At 38.3% G+C, this 21,766-nt stretch overlaps 1 protein-coding gene across 50 annotated transcripts in view; it reads right to left on the bottom strand.

Moving 5' to 3' along the window:
• LMO7 (LIM domain 7) overlaps positions 1-21,766 on the bottom strand; it is a 218,602-nt gene that overhangs the window by 47,263 nt on the left and 149,573 nt on the right. For 18 of the 50 annotated variants that reach the window (XM_015439363.3, XM_074022162.1, XM_074022164.1 and 15 more), the window contains 5 exons: positions 16,924-16,954; positions 15,599-15,712; positions 11,126-11,324; positions 7,451-7,703; positions 2,782-2,811 (listed from right to left, as the gene is read on the bottom strand). In XM_015439363.3, the coding sequence (XP_015294849.3) occupies positions 2,782-2,811; positions 7,451-7,703; positions 11,126-11,324; positions 15,599-15,712; positions 16,924-16,954 (627 nt within the window). Of the gene's footprint in view, positions 1-2,781; positions 2,812-3,787; positions 4,508-5,727; positions 5,932-6,231; positions 6,514-6,841; positions 7,127-7,450; positions 7,704-11,125; positions 11,325-15,598; positions 15,713-16,923; positions 16,955-21,766 lie in introns of all 50 variants that reach the window. The other 32 variants (XM_074022150.1, XM_074022152.1, XM_074022151.1 and 29 more) reach the window with 4 other exon arrangements.

The following is a 21,766-nucleotide window of genomic DNA, read 5'->3' as shown; positions in this document are numbered from 1 at the left end:
TGTCATAAGCCTTTATAATTCTACAGAATCTTTTGGCCAAACCCATAAGTGAAATGTGGGTGACTTGATTGTCTTTTATTACAACTTCATGTGAAATCAGTGTTCATCTCCTATTAACACTGGCAACAGATTCAACAGCTCAATCACATACAAGATTATTTCTACATATTCGTACAACAAATTTTGTCATAAATTGCTTCTGCCAAAACACATGACCAAATTTTCAAGTTTCATGAAACCATACAGACATAAATCCATGCAAGATGAAAGTGCATAGAAGAAATGACTACCACACACAAAGCGTCTTAAAAACAAACAAGCAAACTGACAGGTGTTAAATGCCAAATAAAAAGCAAGCCAGAAATTAACAGTCTCAGACTTCAAAAGATACTGCACATTTCTCTTTAACCCAGTCCTCACAAAAAAGAAAGCATTCATGTTATAGGCAGTTATTTTTCAATGACAGCATGTTGAGCAATAATGGTTTTCCAGGTAACTATGCCAAGCTTGACAACAAACATTATGTTCAGAGAGATATCACCCAGCATAAACATGAAACAGGTTCTAGATTAAAAGCCTACACTTAATCCAATTTAAATTTCTATTTTCTTTTCACTGCAGCAGATCTACTTAAGAAAAGTACCGGTAGGCCAGGCCTGATGGTTCACATCTGTAATCCTAACATTTTGGGAGGCCAAGGCAGGAGGAATGCTTAGACCCAAGAGCTCAAGACCAGCCTACCAGCCTGGGCAACATAGCAAGACTCCATCTCTTTAAAAAAAAAAAAAAAAAAAAAGCCCTGGTAACTGACAGACTATACAGAAAAATCCTTTGTTATAGATTTGACTTAATTGACTTCAAGTGGTCCAAAACACACTTGAGTTTTCTGAGGACACATTCATATAATAATACTTTCCATTGTTTGACACATCGTGCATTATTCAGTCTCAATTTACAGACAATCTTGCTTTATTTGTGTAGTTACCTTGGCATTGAACTGCATGCAGAACAGCCTTTAAAACAAATATTGTACTATCCGAACAACTATCTTGGGATAGAAAACATTTGCTGCTGTTAGTTCTAATCCAGAAAAATCTTTAGCTTTTCAAGTTTTGGTTTTAGGTTTCTGTCTTCTTTTCTAACTCAGTCATATAATTTACCCCTCACTATGGGGAACACATCCAGCCACTGAAATGGTTGTACATGTTGGCATTCCCAACACATACTTGTACTCTGGGTACTTGTATTCCCTTTAAGAAAAGCAACTATTTCTGAGAGCTGCTTACATTATAAAGTTATATTTAATTTACAAATGAAAATTTTTCTGAAAGTTACAATTCAACATGCTTAAAGCTGCAAAGAGATTTTTAATCAAGTTAAAACAGCTTTCCTATGACTTGAAAGTAGCAAATGCTTAAGCGTCATGCAGATGAGCTGGAAAGGGGATAATGTGCCTTTGCATGGCACACAGAAAGCATGCAGGGACCCTGGTTTTTAAAATCAGTGGCTAACAAGTACTTGCAATTTGTTGCCTATGGCTCAGTTACACCTTTGGCATCTAGAATGGTTACATTGCTTTATGTTTAGTAGCTTCCAACATTTCTGAATTATCAAAATTATAAAAAGCTATCAAAACTAGAGATTCTTATAGATGAAGTAAATCCTTGTAAGGGAAGACACTTAGCTACTAAGGCCTGAGCAGATTAAAACATTTTCATCCTTTAACTCTCTTCCTCTTGCTCAAACACTATTGGCCCTTAGATACACAAAGTTACAGAAAGTTTGGTGGAAAATATTAAGATACAGCCACCTTGTGATTTTGTACTAAGAATGAATAAATGATTTACTATAAATGTAGATTTTGCCTGTAATCCCAGCACTTTGGGAGGCTGAGGTGGATGGATCACCTGAGGTCAGGAATTTGAGACCAGCCTGACCAACCTGGTGAAACCCCGTCTCTACTAAAAATACAAAAATTAGCAGAGTGTGGTAGCATGCAACTGTAGTCCCAGCTACTCAGAAGGCTGAGACAGGAGAATTGCTTGAACCTGGGAGGTGAAAGTTGCCATGAGCCAAGATTGCGCCACTGCACTCCAGCCCAGGCAACAGAGCAAGACTCCGTCTCAAAAAAAAAAAAATATGTAGTTTTTGCGACAATGACATTAGAAATTAAGAAGATTTTTGCAGTTTTTGAAGGCCAATTTTGCACCATAAACATAACCATATTATACCTTTTTTTCCTAATCAGGAATCTTGAAAATATAATACTTCCAAATACCACCTAGGGAGGATTAACGCATCCCTACTAATGAAGTTCCCAGTGGGCCGATTATATGGATAATGTCAACTGGGTGTATTCTAAACTCGAAGTAAATACTAATATTCTTTTTCCATCGCTGATTTTCTAAAATGTAGTAACTTGGGCTTTAGCATCCATAAATCAGAATTTTAATCCATGTAGCAACCAAATACCAAAATATATATACGTAAACTTAGGCAAGTGCTTTTGTTACTTTTAATCAACTCACTAAATTTTTAAAAAGGAAAAATGAAGGGATGGAGCTAAAGTTTAAATTTTTAATAAAACAATTTTGTCATGCACTGGGCACCAAGACACAGAAATATTGCCATTAGGTTGCAAAACAAACATTTCCCATTTAAAAAATCTCATGCACAGCACACAACATCCCCATTTAGTGACATGCCATGCCAGAAATACAGTAAATTATACAAAGAACAAACAATAGGCACAGATTTTTTACTGTGAACCACATAACTTACCCATTCTCACCATAAATCTTTTGAAAGAGTCTAAGAAACCAGAAAACCAAAAATTAAAAAGTCATTTTTCCCAGTCATATTAGTTTCTAAACATTCAATGTCTTTCACTAAAGAATCTAATTGGAAACGGACAAATCTCAAAAGGTCACTTCTTCCATCACATTCTTGATCATGTCTCAAGTTCTCATCAATTTCCTATCTCAGGAAATTCAGATTAAGCAATATGAAGAATTTCCTCAATTTACTCTGAGCTAACAAATCCATAAGAAAAGCCTTCCCGTTGTCAGGAACTGTTAGGTTAGATTTGGATCCTCTAATTTTATTCAACCTAATCAGATTTGTCCATCCCTAAGTTCCACAAACTGAACATTCATCAAAAAGGCAAGTTGCATAATACGAACTATCAAAATGGCCATGATTACATACACACAAAATTCAGCAGACAACAAATACCATTCATGCATTTTAACATCAATGTTTACACTGAACTTTATAAATAAAAATAAGTTACAAATGATAGTCCAAGAAACCTAGGCCAAAAAAAAAATTTAAGTTAAATGAAATTTGCAATGCCATATTTTCAGGGAAAATTTTACCACCCAAAAAAATCAGACACTCTAAAATGTGAGCAACACATAAAACCAAACTATCACCAGACTGTTACAGAAATGCCTGAACATGAGAAGTCCAGAAATATAAGTTGGAAAACATTTTTATGAAACTTCATATTGGTGAATAGTACCACAGTACTGCTTAAGTCAAAGGCAAGGTTTATGTATATGCAGTCTTAAACAGGCCTAAATAAGTTATTTAGAGATATGCAAATATGGAATTGCACTTTTTCTACAAAATGAGCGTTTTTCAAAGCAAATTAAGTTTTTTGGGATGCTTCAAAATGGCACGCGACATGCAGAGTGGAGCAACATGATGAGCTGCTTTCTTGCATGAGAAAAGTTACACAAGATCATCCATCACAAGCAAAATCCTTGCAGAAGCACACTCTGACCTCTCCACCATCAGCCTTTTCTTGTGCCTAAGTCTGCTGGCCTCCCGGATGGCCTCCCATCTCTGCAAGTCGGCCTCACTGCAGGGGCCAGGGGTAAAACTGACGGGAGGCACGGCGGTTCCCAGTTTCCAGGACTGAATCTTACGTGTCAGCATGTCATCTTTCTTCTGCCGATATGAAGGAACTAATATTCTACAGCTATTACTTTTTTCTTTGGATGGGCATGTCCTTTCAAGTACACAGAGAAATTTTGCTTGAATTTCTGGAGGAAGAGTCCAGGGTTCGGGGAAAGGGACTGGGTGGTATCTATCTGGAGCCCCGGACAGCGGTACTTCTTTCTTCTGTGCTGGAATTCGGCGAACAATCATATCATCTTTTTCCAAATCCGGAAGTACAAGTTCACCTTCTCTACACTGTAAAATTATATCTCGTTCTACAGAATCATCTTGCTCAGAGAACTTTCTAAAGTCTTCAAAAGCTCGGAGAACATATGGATTTGCATGGAAAGCCCCAGTCTTTCTGACAAAGAAATCATCATTCTCTAAGTCAGGATCCAGGGCCGCCATCTCCAGGTCATCTCTTCTATAGCCTGGTGCGTAAGAGAGATTCTTCCTGCGGGTTATGAGCCTTGGGCCAGAAGTGGGATCAATTTTGGTATGTGTTTCAGAAGACAAGATGTCATCAGAGTATGTTTGGAGGGCCTGAAGCAGTAAAAACTGACTGATGCACAGAGAGGAAAAAGGAAAGAGAATCTTATTAAGTTTGGGGAGAAAAGGTAATTAGCAGATCGACTAGCCAAAGGTAATTAGCAGACCAACTAGCCAGTTACTGAGGATAAATTATTTTAGAGGACCACTGGGGGACTCTTGCTAGGAATAGACTAGCATTTAATCCAACACCCATGACTTTCCTGGAAACTCTCTAAAGAAATAAGAGCAGAGCATACTTCTCAGGAAAGCTGGGCACCATAGAGGCCACGGATGGGGCTGGAGTATAGACTAAGTACCCCTCCCAGGCACACAGAAAAGCCACTCCCTGGTACCCTTTTTTCTTTTCTTTTCTTTTCTTTTTTTTTTTTTTTTTTTTCAGACAGAGTTTTGCTCTGTCCCCCAGGCTGAGTGCAGTTGCGCAATCTCAGCTCACTGCAACCTCTGCCTCCTGGGTTCATGCAATTCATTTCCCTCAGCCTTCCGAGTAGCTGGGATTACAGGTGCCCCCTACCATGCCCAGCTAATTTTTGTATTTTTAGTACAGACAAGGTTTCACCATTTTAGCCAAGCTGGTCTCAAACTCCCGACCTCAAGTGATCCACCTGCCCCGGTCTCCCAAAGTGCTGGGATTCCAGACATAAGCCACTGTGTTTGGCCCCTGGTACCCCTCCTTCCATTTGCCACCGTGGTCTAAGTGCCCCCTGAAGAAGAAGGAATAATCTTTGAAAGTTTCACAAGCTGGGCATCATGCACTTTATGCAATACGTATATGTAATCAGCCGGAAAAAGGGAAAATGAATTGCTCTGAAGTTTTATAAAAGAGCTCAAGGAATCTTTCCTTGGCATTTTCCCTAGACTTGCCCTTCCCAGTCTCTACCTGAAAGTTATTTCCTTGTTCCACATCTCCACACACACCAAAACTGTAAAATTAGGTAAACTTTCTAACAAGCCTTTTTGAACTGGCTTTTCAAAAGAACTGCCACATGTAAATATATCCTGTCTCACACATTATTGTGCTAAAGAAGAATGTTGAATCCTACAGACTTCCAAGCTGATGTAGTTGCACAGAAAGCAGCATGTTATACATTATGCTTTTGTACTAAGTCCACTAAATGAGTCAGGTTTCCTGATTCAATGCAATCAGGTCCCAGGTTAATGGAGCAGCAGAAGCGGGCAGAGGGGTGTCTGAGGCCAGACCCCCAGCAGGCAGGCTCATGCAGACAGGGGCACCTGGGCTCATCCGAAGCACTACTGCTTCTCCTGGCTGCATGGGAGTCCGGTGATTTTACAGCCCGTTTGGTAGCTAATTCCAGCAAGAGTGAAGGTCTTTGGCAGTTGCTGTCTAGCCTACGCTCTGCTTTTTGTGCTCTACTAAAAACGGTGGCGCTTCTGGCAGAACCTGAGTCCTCATCCTCAGAATCTGAATTCCTTCTACTGTGAGTGACATGGAGAAAAGAAAGGAGGAGGGAATGAGACAAAGAATTGGAGAAAAACAGAACTACTAAAAATAATGCCGTGCGACGACTATGTATGGAACAGGGCTTTTTAAGATCTAGATCCTCAGGTTTAAATTTAAACAGAAATTCATTTCCATTATATAGGTTCTGTAGACACTAGAGAACTAATTAGACTTTCTCTCTCTCTCTTATTATTATTATAAAAAACATGCACATAGAACCCCAGCTGGGGTACTGAATGTACAATGGTGTAATAGAAACATGCACAATGACAAACCTGAATCCCTGAAATTCTTTATACCATGGCTTATAAGTTTCCCTTTTTATTCTTTTCCAGTTCACATCTTCCGGGATCCAACATTTGGGAAGAAACTGATCAAAAGCATTCCCTGGGTTTGGCATGACTGGAGTGAGCTTGCGCACATAAAGATCATCCTTTACAATGTTGGGTATGCTTCTTGTCTTTGCTTTTTCCTCTTCCAAATAACAAGAGGACTTTGAAGCTCCTTGTACAGTTGGCCAGTTCTCCACATTGGTGCCCCAAATCCTCCTCTGATTACTGTTCAAAACATCCAACTGGTTAAGACACTGTATGAGCATTTGTGACACAGCACACAAACAGCATGCTTTCTGGTTCACAAAGTTTACACCACTGTGAACAAAGCAAATTAGTTCCCATTCTCATCACCACCACAACTCCTAGGACAAATTTATTATAACAGCATCTCATTTTAATTCAAGGATAGCTAGATACACATGGGCCAAAGATACTTCATTAGAAGCTGTGTTAAAAGAAAGAGGCACATAACAAACAATTTGGGGTGTTACTTTCTGAATTAAAATCAGCAGCATGATAGACAGCTGGATCCAGGACAAGTATTTCTGACCTCGTCAGTCCATACAGCCCCATGGCGAACATATCAGCAGGAGAAAGTATTTGCGGACAAGAATTAGGAGAGGTGATTTTCGAGATGAAATTCTGGGGCCTCTTTTTCACTTGGAATCTACGGTTGGCTAAGTCATCCAAAACTATGTCAGGAAACCTTCGTTCATCCTCAGAGTCCGAACCACTTTCAAAACCGTACGCCTCCCCGTGAGAGGAAGCTGGATTTGCAAAACCACACTCTGTTCTGCTAATTTGCTGAGAAATTAAAGGATTCTTTTCATGTCCACTAAGATCAATCAAAAAAGGAAAAACATTACATGGCAGGGCTCATCATGAACAATATAAATTATCTGGTAAGCTGAAAAATACCAATAAACTGAAGTCATGCATCTAAAAAAAGACCTAGCAAATCACATGCTGACATTCTAAAACAGAAGAAATGGCTTCAAGATATGTATAACTAAAAATAGAGGGATGAAAAATATTCTCACAAGTCAAGCTTAATATATGATCTATGAAACACATTTAAGAGCCATTCTTTTTACCACATTTAACATCCCACCACATTCGAAACGCATACGAAACTCAATAATCACACCCATTTCAGTACCTCGAAAATGTTCCATCTGCTTCTGTATAAACCGGGCTTGCCCAGCTTCTTCTGTTATCCTCATGTTTGTCCGGCTTTTTCTTCCTCAGAGGTGCTGGTACATAGGATGGCTGTCTACTTTTGTTGGGTAAAAAACGATTGAAGGGTAACGCAGTCTTTGGCTCAACAGCCGAAATCCTTCGATACGACATATCATCTTTATTATAATCTTGCATCTTGAATGTAAATTCCAAATCTGTGTCACTTTCAAAACCTATAAAGGAGGCACAAGAATTTGCTTTACTCTCCAGATTATTCGCCTAACTGAAACCCACACAGTGCGCCTGCTTTGTCTTTCCCTTAGAAACCCAGTGCTGCCACTGCTAACTGCAGGGAATATTTTTAGAAATTTGTCACGAAGTTGTGATAAGATCCATTAGGAGGAACTTGCTTTGCATACTGGAGGCACATGCAGTACATTCTTTTGCTGTTGTAGGCTCTAAGCAGAAAACGTCCTGTTTTACTAGTGAGCCCCTTTTCTTCTCGATCTCTGTCTCCATGATTTTCCATAAGATTTGTTGATGTAATACATAGAAATAAAATCTAGCAATGGAGTCACAGATACTTAAAACAACATGCAAAAGTAATTCTAGGGGAACTCAGTAATCTAAAATAAGGCATGCAGCTATCTACAATATATATGTGAGGGGAGAGATCAGGAAGGATGTAGAAAGAGAAGCAAAACAACAACAAGAAGCTTGTAAAGGGTCTGGATAGATCCGATGAACCAGAATCAGATATTAAATATGAGGTTGGACTGGATGACTTCTAAAGTTCCAAAGGAATCTCAAGTCTTATGCCCAAATGAGAGCACAGAACTCACAGTTTCTTCTGAGTGGCCATGGAAATTATACTGGGAACCTTGTATTATGATTCAAAATCATTTAAACACAAATTCAAAAGAACACCCTTTGATACACCTCAAGGTCAGATAGATACAAATAGTAATCTGCTTTCTTAAAAGAAGAAGAATAAATCTACTCTTTTAAAGACAAAGGAAGAAAAGGGGAGAGAACAACACTACAGATCCAAGCCAAGTTGTCTCTCTTTCCCACCCTTCTTCTCTTCCCGCCTCTTGTGCATTGGTAAAGGTTTGGAAGTGTTACTTGCTTCTCACCAGGGTTCTCTCCGGGCCTGGCTGTGCACAGCGCCTGACAGCTACAAGCTCTCAGCAGGTAGAGCACCTGCAGGGTTAACCTGAGTTAAAGGCAGTCTCTTCCCCTCCCTCCTGCCTGGCAGGAAGCTACAGTAAATAACACCGAGAACAGTCTACAGGAAGTCGCTTAACATACAGCTGTGAGACAGGGACACGGTAAAAGGAGAGTAGAGTCTTGGTAAAAGAGAGAAAGTAAACGCAGCTATGACCATGAGGGGTAGTAGTCAATAAACTGGCGCTTTCTTTTTACCACCTTCTAAAAAATCAGACATTTATCTCTCATTTCCAGTAAGTATATCAATTACTCTTGCCAAAATCTATACATGAGGAATTTTAAAGTCAGAAAGAGACCATTTTACTTTTTAAGATAAAGTCTTTTTTTAGCCCAGTACAGTACCTGCAGATAATTTTTCCCCCCAAAATATCATTCTTGATATGAGTTTTCATGTAAAACTAGAGAATGTGACATTGCAATTCTGTTATCCTAAAAATATTACCCTGTATTATAGCGCTCATCAATTTAGGACTACAATCTAGAGGGTAGCAGTAGAATTTTAACACGCTGATCACAAAAGAGTTTCATCATCCAGGTGCCTCCATCCCAGGCTTTTTTTCCCTGCTTAGTTGTAATTTCCAAGACTTCACTTCCACACTCTTCAAAAAAGGTCTGCAGCCCCATTTCCAAGATCAGAAAGGAATGTGACAGTAGCCCTCTGCTTTTGGTTACATGGACAGGTGTCTATTCCAACTAGGATCTGAGAAGACGCCTTAGATTCCACACCACTGGGCGGGCCACTGCATCTGAACTGACTGAAGCCCGCATATTCCCACATGCCCTCTATCTTTTCCCCTTTTATTCCTTGGCTAGATATAAATTCCATCATTACATGGAGTAGGTTCTTCAGTCAGGGGAAAGAAATACAGCGGGTTCAGAATTTCAGCCTCTGCTTTTACAGCTTTAACCACTCAGATGAATCACATACTCAGATTCATTTCCTTAAACGTATTGGAATCGTCATCTAGGCTATGAATCTGTCACACCTTGACAGCAAACAGCCAATACATGTGGCAGTAATTACAAAGGTTAATGCTTAAATAGCCTTTCACATTTTTTATTTTTAAAAACTACTACTCTAAAAGATAAAGCATTCAGGTTTTTTGTTACCATGCTTAATAAATTGTTGATTGATTTTTTGGAAAACAAATTCACAGTATGTTGTATTTATATAAGTTTCACCTCAGAGGCAAAACAAATAATAAATTCTAGTTAATGATGTGCATACTGAAGTATTTAGGACAAGTGTAATATATTCTGAAATGCCTCAAAAAATAAGATGATTAAATTATAATAGAGAAAGAAAGAGGGAGGGAGGGGGAAAGAGAAAGAGAAAGAGAGAAAGAGGAGAGAGAGATGGGTATAAGCCAAATCATGCATAGTAAAACATCATGGTGGAATTAGGTGACAAACACATGTGTGTTTACTGTACAATTATTTTAAGTTTGCTGATTTTTGACATTTTTGTCATAGATATGCCAGGAAAAATATCTAGAAATAGAAAAGTAATATTCCAAATACACAAGCAATGTAAAATCCCTAACAATCAAGCAGAAATTCACAGCCAGAACTCAATGTTTTCACGTTGATGTCAGTAGAAGCATATAAATATTTCAAAAAAACTTTACTTGTGATTTCAATCTAGTCAAATCTGAATAGCTGGAGATGTGCAGTCAGAAATTGCTGATGCTACACCCAGTAGCCACAGGAATAAGATGTGCATTGAAATAACTGAACTGACCATAAGCTTGGGATTTTGAAAGAAGGTTCCTTCCCACAACAAGATGTCTCTAACATGTTCTTTTCACACTTGCTCTGTCCTAGGTTAGCTCTGACCCTGAAAGGACCAAGAGAGGATTTCTACCAGCATGTTATGTGGTGGTATATTATTCAGTCTACAAAGTTTAACATAATGTTCTATCATGATAGATAGCAGTCATTTCTTCTCATCTATAGAAATAATTGGAAAAATATCTCTCTTGTTTTTGCTTAAGAGAATTTTTTTAATCTTTTGAAAAAAGCCAAGGATGAAAGTTACTCAGAAACTAGAAGAAAATTTTTTTTTTTTTTGAAGAATCTTATATTCCTTTCTATGTTTAGATATATCAGTTTATAGAACTCGTGAACACAAATTAAGCCTGAATCTGGAGACAGAAGAGCCAGGATAGATTATCACTGATAAAACAGGTCACAATTAACTGTCACCTCCCAGTCCTTTCCAGAAATGAAACTTTTCAAAAATGAAACTATCACCATCATGAAGGAGAAAAAAATAACAAAACCCCCAGTTATACTTGAGTCTCTATGAAAATCCACTTCTAAGTGAAATTTCTGCCTAGTTTTTGCTCCATTTTTCTATTCTCTCTTGCTCCCAGTTCTCCCTTGATATGCAAACAAATAAACTGACAGCCAAAACACAACACACCTTCACGCCCCCCTCTCAACGTGATATCAGAGGAGCAGCTTGTCAATGACCTCGAGCCCAAAGAGTCCAAGCTTTCAAAGGAATCTTCTCTCTTATGGTGCCTTGGAGGAGCCAGAAATTCTCCACGTTCAGGACACCAGATGTCACCGTAGCCACTGTCCCTGCCACTTCTTTTCAGGAAGCTGGAGTCTTCAAGTGCCTAAAGAAACATTTTTTAAAGACTAGTAAGTTAAATAAACTTCCAAAAAATATCATCAATCGGTTATTACTTGCTTGTTTGCCTAATTTAAATTGGGTTTCATTTGACATGTAAGGCAATGAGGTTTCTGTCGGACATAGAAAAAAGCTGATGAAAAACAGAAAATAAATTTATAATTGTTTCCCCACAACTGACACAATAAGGAGGTATTCAATATTCAAAGTAACAATAAGGAGATATTCAATATTATTTAATAAACTAGTACATATGTTCTATTCAAAAATAAGGAAAATTACTAGTTTAATGAAAGTTCACAGAGTAACACTGAAATGCTAAACTCAGTTATTACAGTTCTCCAGCAATAAATGTGAAAAGAGGCAAAGAGAAAGACTAACCTTAACTTAGTCATCCAAAAGGAGATAAATCAACAAGATTATATTCACTCTATCTCCAGGAAATATCTGTGATGGCTTATATAACATAAAACCTTAACAACTGAAGTTATTTAACCCTCCCCCCCAGAAAAATAAAAAGGAGCAAGTGGGCATAAATTTCACAGAATTCATGTACTCTCACTAATTACACAACCTGGTTCTAAGGTCCTGGCAGCTGGCTTATCCTTCTTGTTGAATCAAGGGAAGCATACTTGTTTGCTGACATATATAACTTATTTTCTATGGACCTAAATAAAATATTAATTTTTTCTTTTTTACTTTTTTTTTTTTTTTTTTTTGAGATGGAATCTCGCTCTGTCGCCCAGGCTGGAGTGCAGTGGCCGGATCTCAGCTCACTGCAAGCTCCGCCTCCTGGGTTTTGGCCATTCTCCTGCCTCAGCCTCCCGAGTAGCTGGGACTACAGGCACCCGCCACCTCGCCCGGCTAGTTTTCTGTACTTTTTAGTAGAGACGGGGTTTTACCGTGTTAGCCAGGATGGTCTCGATCTCCTGACCTCGTGATCTGCCCGTCTTGGCCTCCCAAAGTGCTGAGATTACAGGCTTGAGCCACCATGCCCGGCCAAAATATTAATTTTTTATTGGCTCATATAAAGGATACACAGAAACATCACAAATGATGTTAACTGTAGGTTTGTGAATTATATAGAACTTACTCAAGATAAGCACTTTTAACTAACATTCTTCGGTGAATGTTAGTGACAAAATATAACCTGGCTTTTTAAACATTAGGACGTGAGTAAAATTTACAAAGCCCATGGTGTAGTCCTGACTTATAGTAATCAATGAATATCTAGTAACTACAATGTTTTATACGGTGAAGATAATTTTGTCATAGTAAAAATCAGAAATGTTACTTTCAGATGAGCTTACTAATACAGAGACAATTTAAAGAACCTAGTAATTACTAACAATCAAACATATTATGTGAACCTTGATTAAGTCATGATTCAAAATAAAAAGTGCTATGAAAAGTAGCTGGAGACAAGTACGAAAGTTTTAATGTCAACTGAACATTAGATAATGGGGAATATCTAAGTTTTCTTAAATATAATAAACATTGTAGCTATATAGAAGAATATTCATATTCTTAGGAGATGCATACTGAGTATTTGGGGAGAAATACACCTGCAGTTTATATTAAAATGGTTAAGTAAAAACATAGATGGACGGATAAACACATATGTAGATAAAGCCAGTATGGAAAATTGTAATAATTGAACCAGATGGTGCACATCTGGGAATTTGTTGTACTCTTCTTTCAATTTTTAATTATAAATATTTTGAACATATGAAAAAGCTGAAGAGTTTGCAGTGAATAATTAGCAGCTGTCTCAGGCATACTTTTGATCTAATACCGTCAATTCATGATTCAATTGTCTGACAACTGTTTGGAGCACTAAAACGGTCTAGCAGATTTCAGGGGGATTTCATGTGCTTTAGATGCCGACACCCTGCCATTAGAGCTGACATCCTGTCATGAAAATGCTAGTGCCTACCTTACATCCTGCTACTTCCAAGCAGATGGGGAAGCCAGGCCTAGTGCTGGTGCCGCCAAAATGCTTCTCAAAATACAGAAAGACTTTTTTAAATGTAAGTGTTTAGATCTGTCAGGTTTCTTAGACACTTAGTTGTTAAGGCCTCAGAGTTCAACACTCAAGATAGATGTTTGACCTCATAAATGTTAAAGTTACTGATGACAGCCACTTCAGTTATAAAACAACCTTTGGCCCTGGTGCCTGGCTTTTAAGGAGGCACCCTGACAAGTCAACTAAAATGAGTCACCTCCAACTTCTAAGATGACTGACTGAGGTGCTACAACTTCCACCAATGATTTTTTAACTGGTATTTTATATAAGTTTGTAAGCATTATCCGGTTAAATGGGAAATGCCTGATGAACACATTGGTTTTGATTTTAACAGAACTGATACAAAACATATGATATAGTCACATGCCTCTAACAGCTACTCCTACTTTATTATAATGGAATGGAACCACAACCATAGTTTTATAAACCATAAGGTCTTCATCTACCTCCTCTGGTTTTGAAACTGGTAACAGGAAACAGTCTTTGATAAAGCATTCCTGGCATAGACACTGTACCAGGATGATTCAACCTAAGTCAGACTGTCATTAAAAGGACCAAAGGCTATAAAGAGAACCCTAGTACAGAAGCCAAAGTCCCACATGGGTTGTTTTTTTTTTTTTTTTTGGTTTTTTTTTTTTGGTTTTTTTTTTTGAGACACAGTTTTGCTCTTGTTGCCCAGGCTTGGCTCACTGAAACCTCTGCCTCCCAGGTTCAAGCGATTCTCCTGCCTCAGCCTCCCAAGTAGCTGGGATTACAGGCATGCGCCACCACACCCAGTTATTTTTGTATTTTTAGTAGAGATGGGGTTTATCCATGTTGGTAAGGCTGGTCTCGAACTCCCAACTTCGGGTGATCTGCCCGCCTCAGCCTCCCAAAGTGCTGGGATTACAGGCGTGAGCCACTGTGCCCAGTATCCCACATAGGTTTTCACCAAAAGTGTTATTAGCTGAAATAACTGTAAGGCAAGGATTTCCCCGTGCTCAAAGCCCCCTGAAATTCCTCCATTAGAGTCTCACTATTCTTCATTGCAGTGACCAATATGCTCACCTATCTTAGACAATTGTGCTTTATGAGGTTAGGTAATCTCTCATGAGTGTTTTCCCAAAACTTAGTACAATCTGTATGCATGTTAATATCTCAGCTATTTCCTGAATTAACTTATTCAAGGAATTTGAATAGAGTGTTATTGACTCCTTACATTTTGGTGGTGAACAGGAATACCTGTATCTTCTAGGCTCTATAATCCCATCTCTTGCTATAATACATGTGGCTGGGCCCCTAAAGATCAGGGTAGGTGCAAGCCAAGGTTATCATGTTCATCCTGGCCTAAAATTTCTTTCAATCACAGCAACTAATATTTATTGCAACCTTACGATGTGCTACAGACTAATGCTAAATGCCTTACTGGTGTGGTATCATTTAACCATTAGAGAAACCCATGAAGCAATGAATACTAATTAGATGATGAAATACCATTGTGACTACACAAAAGGGCTCTTCAGAGTCCTACAAATTTCCCTGAATAAATACCCCTACCCAGAGAAATTCGTTTTTCCCATGTGGATCTTATAAATGAAGATTTGGCAGAACTACAGTCAGTCCTGGCACTTGGCTCTCTGCAAACAGTCCTCAAGCATTCAAAAGGCTGTCACATTGATTCCAAAATATGAATGAGTAGAAAAGTGTATAAAACAAAGGATTCTAACTTAAAAACCTTATATCAAGTTCCAGTTAACACCATGTCCTACTCTTTAGGAAACAGAGGCAACATGGTAGAATTGTGGGGATATGAAAGTGTGAGCATTAAAGACCATCATTTATGATAAGAACACACTACTACAAAGAAATTGAGTAAATTCCATGCGTGTTAACAGTCCAGGAAGCACCTCTCTACTACAGGTTGAGTTTACAATGAGTATAGAAATACTTAAGCTACATAAAGTGTGTAAGGAAGGAAACCAATGCATGTGTCATCAAATTACATAGAATTAAAAGGTAAGCAAGTCTCTCTACCTTGGAAATTGCTCTGGATTAGATCCAACTCACTCCTTGATGGCAGCATATAAAGCCAGTAAATGAGTAACATTCCTCTTTACTCAGTCCAATCGAGAGTGGGACAAAGAGAGTCAGAGTTGCCATATTTGTTATAGAGGAGGAGAAGAAGAAGAGAGGAGGAAGGGAAAGTAGTGATACTGTATTACAGCAGTAATCTCACACAGATGTAGTTCACTTACCTTCGTCAGGGCTTGTCCTAAAAGATTCTCAAATGCTTTCAAATTAAGATGGGGACCATTATAGTATGGGTTGCTTTGTGCTTTTCTTCCCAGCCAGTACAATGTTATCAAAACCTTAAAAAAAAAAAAAAAAAAATCCATGAATAACAAGATCAGTCGGTTAGCAACCAACTGCAAGCTCAAATGTAGGTGAGTACTGTAGATAAATGATAGCACATATTACTCTGTGGATGAAAAGTAGACTTTCTTTTAAGTTTATGGGAAAGGGAAAACGCATTAAAAATCTTAATTTTTCTTGCTAAATTTTCCTGTCTCTGAGCAAGTTCTTAGACCAAAAGTCCAGACTCCAAAAGGTAGTCATGCATATACTCTACTAGTATATATGAAGAAGGAAAAAAATAAGAGAAAACACAAATGAAACTTTTAAAGCAATCAATATTTTTTCATTGAACTTACAGAATGATCACCTAAACATCAATAATTCTCAGCTTCCTTAATAAGGATGTTAAACTTTTTAATAAAACTGCAACATTTTTAGATATTCTTGCAATTCCCATAAAATATTGTAAAACGTATGAGTCTACATTGATCAATTACCCAGAGCCCTTAAACATTCAGTACTTTTCCTTAAAGTCTAAATTGGTAGTTTCCTATTTACTCCCATAAAAATCTTAAAATATGTTTACTTGCCTTTAGCATATTACTAACACATAACAAACAGCTTCCTAAATGTAACCTATCCTCTTATACCACTCTAACCAAATGTTTTAAAATTTTATTTTATTTTAAGTTCTGGGATACATGTGCAGGATGTGCAGGTTTGTTACGTAGGTAAACGTGTGCCATTGTGGTTTGCTGCCCCTATCAACCCATCACCTGGCTATTAAGTCCCACATGCATTAGCTATTTATCCTGAGGCTCTCCTTCCCCCCATCACCCGACAGGCCCTAATGTGTGTTGTTCCCCTCTCTGTGTCCATGAGTTCTCATTGTTCAGCTCTGGAATACTATGCAGCCATTAAAGGAAACAAGATCATGTCCTTTGCAGGGACATGGTCAGAGCTGGAAGCCATTATCCTCAGCAAACTAATGGAGGAGCAGAAAACCAAATACCACATGTTCTCCCTTATAAGTGGGAGCTGAACAATCTAACCATATATTGTAATACATACATTTAAACATATCTACTGTTTGTAACTCATTGGTTTGTAACCAAAAATTTAATTAGAAAAGAGATGTAGAGTATACTTTTAGATTCACTGCCTTCTTACAGAACATGGAAGTGAAAACCACTTATAATGCTACATTAAGGTAAATGTATCTTACATTTTTCACTCTCCTATCAGTCTCTTCTTGCCTGTAAAGAAAGAAAATATCTATTAGGTAATATCCGTGAACCTTAAATTATTAATTATAGCTAGAAAAAAACTCATTTTTATTCTAAAGTTCTATGAATATTAATATTACATGGAAGTTCAGATCTCTTAGAGCTCATATTATCTCCATCAGAAGAATTTTTCCATATTCATTGATTCGACAAAAGTATAATGCATTGATTTTCTGTATTCATTGATATTCATTAATATAATTGTCAGTTTTCTATAAAAAGCAGTGCTATTTTTTCATTTTATTTGTTTTAGTCTAATTTTTAAATATGTTATATGCATTTTTTGTATTTCCTTCTTAAACAAGGTTTAAACCCAATGAGGGGGGATCAGTGTGTTCATGAAAGAAAAACTGGGAAATGGGGGAAAAAACCTTAAAAACACAAAGAGGCCGGGTGTGGTGGTTCACACCTGTAATCCCAGCACTTTGGGAGGCCGAGGCGGGTGGATCATGAGGTCAGGAGATTGAGACCATCCTGGCTAACACGGTGAAACCCCATCTTTACTAAAAATAAAAAAAATTAGCTGGGCGTGGTGGCAGACGCCTGTAGTCCCAGCTACTCGGGAGGCTGAGGCAGGAGAATGGTGTGAACCCAGGAGGCAGAGCTTGCAGTGAGCCGAGATTGGGCCACTGCACTCCAGCCTGGGCGACAGAGCAAGACTCCATATCAAAACAACAACAACAACAAACAAACAAAAAACATACACACACAAAGAAAAATAAAAGCGACTTTGCACTGAGGTTTTTTGGGGTTTTTTTTTGCCATCATCCATAAGGTTTTTCATCCAAGTTCCCCAGAGCAAACTGCTCAGAGACTTTGACCCTGCAAATGTTGAAAAGTGGCAGTTTAAAAAACAGCCATGAACCTCTGCCTGAAGAAACTTCACTGTATTATAAGAATCATGGGTTTTTTGCTCACATATGAAAGGGTATGATACTTATGGGAGAAGTTAAAAAGAGGCAGATGTCACCACAGTGTTGAAGAAGCAACAAAATGCTTCTTCACAAAGGGATGGGTCATCCTAAAAAGAAAGCACTTCCCCTCATTAGAGACACTTAAGCAGGATCGGTGTGAATTCAGAGACTTGTAGAAGCCTGAGTGAGAAAGCTTCTAAGTGGCCTGTCCAGTCTAACAGTACAGTAGTATATTTCAAGATAAAATATACACACATCTATATATGCATGTAGAAGACATCAACATAAAACACATATATATTCATATATACAAAGAAAAAATAAAAGGAGAATGTGAGTGCACAGAGACAAATTTTTAACTTAACTTTCAAAGAATCAACAAGGCAACTAAGACCATTCCTTTTCAGAAAACAAACATGTACTGAAATGAACCTAAGAATAGCATGCACCTCTCACCCACCTCCCAAAACAACATCTCAACAATGAAATTCATGAACTCTCATACTACTGATGGAAATGTAAATTGGTACAACTACTTAAACTCTTAAGTCACTTGGTAATATGTATTCAAGCTAAATACGTTGATATTATACAACCTAATAATTCCATTCCTAGGTATACATCCAACATAAACGCTTACATATGTTAACAAAAAGTTATATACAAGAATGTTTATCACAGTACTATTCATCACAACAAAAACTAGAAGCAGGGTCGATGTCTTTAACATTATAATAGATAAATTATGGCATATCCACATAATGAAATGTCATATGGCAATGAAAATAACCTTCAACTACATTCAACCACAAGTTCAACCTCTCAAATAATGGAAAGAAAAAGAAGCCAAATGCAAAAGAGTTCCGGTTGTATTATTCTATTCATATAAAGTACAAAGACAGGCTGAACAAAAAAATGCTGTTAGAAGTCAGGGCAGTGGTAACCCTTGTGGGAAGAGAATGACAGAAGAGATTAGAAGGGGATGGGGCACTAGGATGCCAACTGTTTATGCTTCGATCTGGAAGCTGGCTACCTAGGTGTGCTCAGTTTCCAAAAGGTATTTACGTTGTTCATTTATAATATGTATACTTTTCTGTATATTATCCTTCAAAAAAGTAAACAAGTAGAATAAATTCCACAGCCCATGTGCTCAAACCATAGCTTATCTCTTGAGTAAAAAGAAAATTATCTTACAAAAATCCACAGCAATGGCTGGGTGCAGTGGCTTATGCCTGTAATCCCAGCACTTTGGGAGGCTGAGGCAGGCACATCCCCTGAGGTCAGGAGTTCGAGACCAGCCTGGCCAACACGGGGAAACCTGCCTCTACTAAAAGGACAAAAATTAGCCGGGCGTGGTGGTCAGTGCCTGTAATCCCAGCTACTCAGGAGGCTGAGGCAGGAAAACAGCTTGAACCCAGGAGGCAGAGGTTGCAATGAGCTGAGATTGCGCCACTGCATTCCAGCCTGGGCGACAAGAGCAAGACTCCATCTCAAACAAACAAGCAAACAACCAACCCAGCACTTTAACTTAGAAGTAGTAAGTGGGGAAAGTCACTAGAAACTGACAACAAAAAATAGCAGAGTTGCAAATATATAGCCCCTTTTTTAGACTAATAACCAATACACACATGTCAAACATTAGATTAGCCAAAGCACAAAAGAACCATCAATGCCCAAGACAAAGAATGCACTGGGCTGAACATCCTCCCACTTTGATCATAAGCACACTCAAGGCAGAAGGAAAAACAGAGCTCTCTTGAACCCCTGACCTCATTTCCACAGTCCTCATAAAGGTTTCTAATCCAACACACTCGTTTGCTTTTCACTTTTTATCATGATAAAACAATCATTGGAAATACAAGTGATGTCCTATTCTGTGATAAACACAATAAGCAGTGACCCTTCCATTATTACCTTTTACTCACTTTACATTCCCTTCTAAATATGAGCATTTATAACATGCTCTTGGACATGATACATGGACCAGCCAAATTAGTGTCCCATCTCTGAAATGCAAGGCCAGGAATTCAAGTAGTCAATGATTTGCTGGAGTAAACAGAGTTTACTCTGTCACATACAAATGTAACCCACTGCATGGAAGTCGGTAACCAAGCAGCTCCTTTGCCTGTCATGTGGCCACAGGGCATAACCCAAAGTCCTTTAAAACAGAACTACTGCAACGGTGAAGGGGAAGTTCACAGTAACGCGGGTAACACACACACTCCATGAACCAGCCAACTTACTGCACAACACCTCAGAATGAAATATAAGACAGCCTTAGCTCCAAAGTTGGATAATTCTTCTATAACAAATATGTCCAAAGTTGACATGGTCTGATACCATCTTCAAGTGCATGGGCTTTAGAGTCAGATCTGGGTCTCACCGTGTTCATTCAGCAATTTACTTGACTCTCAAAGCTTTGGTTTCCTTCTGGACAAAGCAGGGATAATGCGCTCTGTTTCAGTAGATTAGAAGGATATTTCCTTCTAATGGTGAAGTGTTCATCAAGAAACAAGCCAGGCACAGTGGCTCATTTCTGTAATCCCAACACTTTGAAACACCTAGATGGGAGGATCACTTGAGTCCAGGAGCTTCAAATTAACAGCCTGGAAAACATAGCAAGACCCTGTCTCTTAAACAATGTAAAAATTAGCTAGGCACAGTAGCACATGCCTATAGTTCCAGCTACTTGGGAGGCTGAGGACAGAAGGATCTCTTGAACCCAGGAATTCAAGGCTGCAGTGACCTATGACCGCACTACTGCACTCCAGCCTGGGCGACAAAGTGAGACCCTGTCTCAAAAAAAGGAAGAGAAGAGAGAGGGGGCAGAGGGGGGGGGGAGAGACAGAAGAACCCATACCTGCATTGAAACCCAAATCTACAATAAAAATGGGTACAGATGAAATATTAATAGTTTCAAAAAATACCTATCTTGGGTGTGTTGATAGCCCTTACTCTACACTATGATCAAAGAACAACAATTATTACAAGGCTGGAAGCTATGTGACGGCAAGGCCCATCACTAGGCCCCAATATTTAGAATTGCAACTAGCCCACCTGACACACCCAATCTCTCATCCGTGCTTTATTTTTGTATTTATAACCATCTACTCTATGCATTTTTTTCTCTCCTCTATCTGAATCCAAAAACTTTTGTGATTTTGTTCACTGCCATATTCCAACTGCCTTAAGACAGGGTCTACCACTTGGCAAGCACATAAAAATAATTTGATTAAAAATGCCTTGCACAGTACATGGCACACAGATGCTCTCAAACTCTGGTTAAATAGTTTATTTAACCTATAGAAATGTAAATTAGCAAGAAAAAGCCTGAAATGATAAAAGCTCAGGGGATAATAAATACTCATACGATGTCAGAGAACAATTAAATTGCATTAACCTACTTAAAATATGTCCAATTTTGACTCAAATTGTATTGATACTCATAATTATGCTTCTTACTAAGCTGTTATCCTTAAATTGCAATAAAATGGAATTCTTTAGAATCAAATCAATAATCCCTCCAAAAAACAGATACAGAAACAAAGATCAAAGTGCTTTGTACAAACTTCAAAGGACTGAATACAAAGCTTCCATGCTGGTCTATGTGATGAAAAAGCTTCCTAACAGAGCTCTGAAAGACAGAGCCCAAAGAACCCATACCTGCACTGAAACCCAAATCTGCATTAAAAATGGGTAGATATGTGGGAGGCGGAGCTTGCAGTGAGCTCAGATCACGCCACTGCACTCGAGCCTGGGCAATTCCATCTAGAGAAAAAAAAATAATAATAAGGGTAGATATGAAATATTAATAGTTGCAAAAAAAAATACCTATCTTGGGTATGTTCACAGCCCTTACTCTATACTT

This window comes from Macaca fascicularis, chromosome 17, assembly GCF_037993035.2.
Source record: "Macaca fascicularis isolate 582-1 chromosome 17, T2T-MFA8v1.1".
Lineage (NCBI taxonomy): Eukaryota > Metazoa > Chordata > Mammalia > Primates > Cercopithecidae > Macaca > Macaca fascicularis.
The sequence above is the reverse complement of the archived record's forward strand: the minus strand, read 5'-3'. Positions and strand labels throughout refer to the sequence as shown.